This window comes from Eimeria mitis, genomic scaffold, assembly GCF_000499745.2.
Source record: "Eimeria mitis Houghton genomic scaffold, Emh_scaff3331, whole genome shotgun sequence".
Classification (NCBI taxonomy): Eukaryota; Apicomplexa; class Conoidasida; order Eucoccidiorida; family Eimeriidae; genus Eimeria; species Eimeria mitis.
Genome location: NW_013571671.1, coordinates 1,181 through 2,749, shown reverse-complemented (window position 1 = coordinate 2,749; position 1,569 = coordinate 1,181). Strand labels below are relative to the sequence as shown.

The window sequence follows — 1,569 nt, the reverse complement described above, 5'->3', positions numbered from 1 at the left end:
CGCCGAGAAAAAAGGCAATCCCATCTGCTGAAAGAGTACAAGGAGAACAGGAAAGCGCGGAGAGTGAAAGGGCTTACGTGAAGGGGGCTTTATCTTCTTCCTTGCGAAGCACATCAGGCACAGTCATGCAGATCAAAGCGTAGCCCGTTTCCGTTTCCTGTTTATCTTGGGTGTTTCTTGTTGCTCTGAAACTTGTAGCTGCAGGAGTTGTCTTAGTGCAAGTAACGACACGGCAATCTGCAGTAGCGTTCTCTGAAGGGTTATACAGGGCAACGAACGAGACGTTATCCTGCTTTTTATACAGCGCCTCATCCGCAGTACTGTAAGATGGAGGCAATCCATCAAAGTTGCTGTATGCATCTTTCCACTTGTTTACGATTGCTGTGCAGTCGACGGCTTCTGGGTTATCAACAACGTGGTACGCGTATGTGCCGCTCTGGAACTGAGCTTGCTCTGCAGAGCCTGTATCACCTCCTGATTTTTTCTCCGTGGTCTGAAAAAGCAAGAGAATGCGGAAACACCGAGATATGTTGCGCAGCCACTGAATATGCTCTGTAGGGCTGTTAGGTGAGCAAACAACTTACTGGAATCAACGACTTGCACACCGGCTTCCAGGCCCAATCATCGTCTGTTTCCTTTTTAGAAGTGACCCCTTCTGGCAGGCGTTTTTCAGTATCTTCTTTTCCTGCTTGTATCAGCTGGCTGAACCCAACTGCCTGGCGAGCAGCGTTGACCGCGGCGAGGCATTCGCCATCGTTACCTGCGGCAAAGAAAGCAAATTATCTCGAGCAAGTGAAGAACGTTTTGCAATGTAGAAGTTTCATACTGCAACGTTTGGATGCTCGCTCATGACGCCTAGTGTAGTGCACAGGCACTACATGCGTAGGCTCTGGAGACCTAGCATCACATACGTTTTGACTGTGAAAACTCACCCAGGGTTACGGTATACGTTGGCCCTGTTTCTGGCCCTGGCTCCTGGGCGGTGGCGAGAGAGAGGAACGAGGCACCGATGACTGCGAGCAGCGTGAGAGGTGACATCGTCATCAACTGGCGGTGAAATAGCCGAATAAGAAGCTCAGAGGAAACCTAAAATTCATTCGTTTGTATAAATTTTATTGAAACAGTATTAAACACAACACATTCATACTTTGCTTCGGCGGCGTTTCGGCGCTCGTGCTGGGGTTGTTGCTCGTCGGCGGTGCTCGTGCTGGGCCGGCCGGGCAACTGTGTTCTTGCCCGGCAACGTCCCAGGACCCCTGAGAATATATAAAATATATTAAATAAAATATAACTGCAATTAAAATTATTTTTAAAACAAAAACATTCAATACGAAGAGAAAATACATTAATACTGAAACAATTAGCTCAAGGAATCCTCCTGATGCCTGCCTGCGTCTTATACACACCTCCCTCCGTCACAGTCATCGACTTGCAGGTTCATCAGTGGAGAAATTAGCACCAACTTGTGATTAAAATTATTTATAAATATATTATAAAAGAGTGAATTCTTCTTAACTCTTTTTTTTTCCTGCACTGACGGGTCAGCTCGCGATAGAATAAAACACCCGC

The 1,569-nt window shown here is 46.9% G+C and overlaps 1 protein-coding gene across 1 annotated transcript in view; it reads right to left on the bottom strand.

Annotated features, from left to right (window-relative positions):
• The window catches only part of EMH_0064920 (SAG family member), a gene marked incomplete at both ends in the record, with an annotated part of 3,277 nt that extends 2,239 nt beyond the window's left edge, over positions 1-1,038 (bottom strand). The window contains 3 exons of the mRNA XM_013498323.1: positions 78-493; positions 585-760; positions 933-1,038. Coding sequence (XP_013353777.1) covers positions 78-493; positions 585-760; positions 933-1,038 — 698 coding nt within the window. The remainder of the gene's footprint in view (positions 1-77; positions 494-584; positions 761-932) is intronic.
• Between the last annotated feature and the right edge of the window lie 531 nt (positions 1,039-1,569).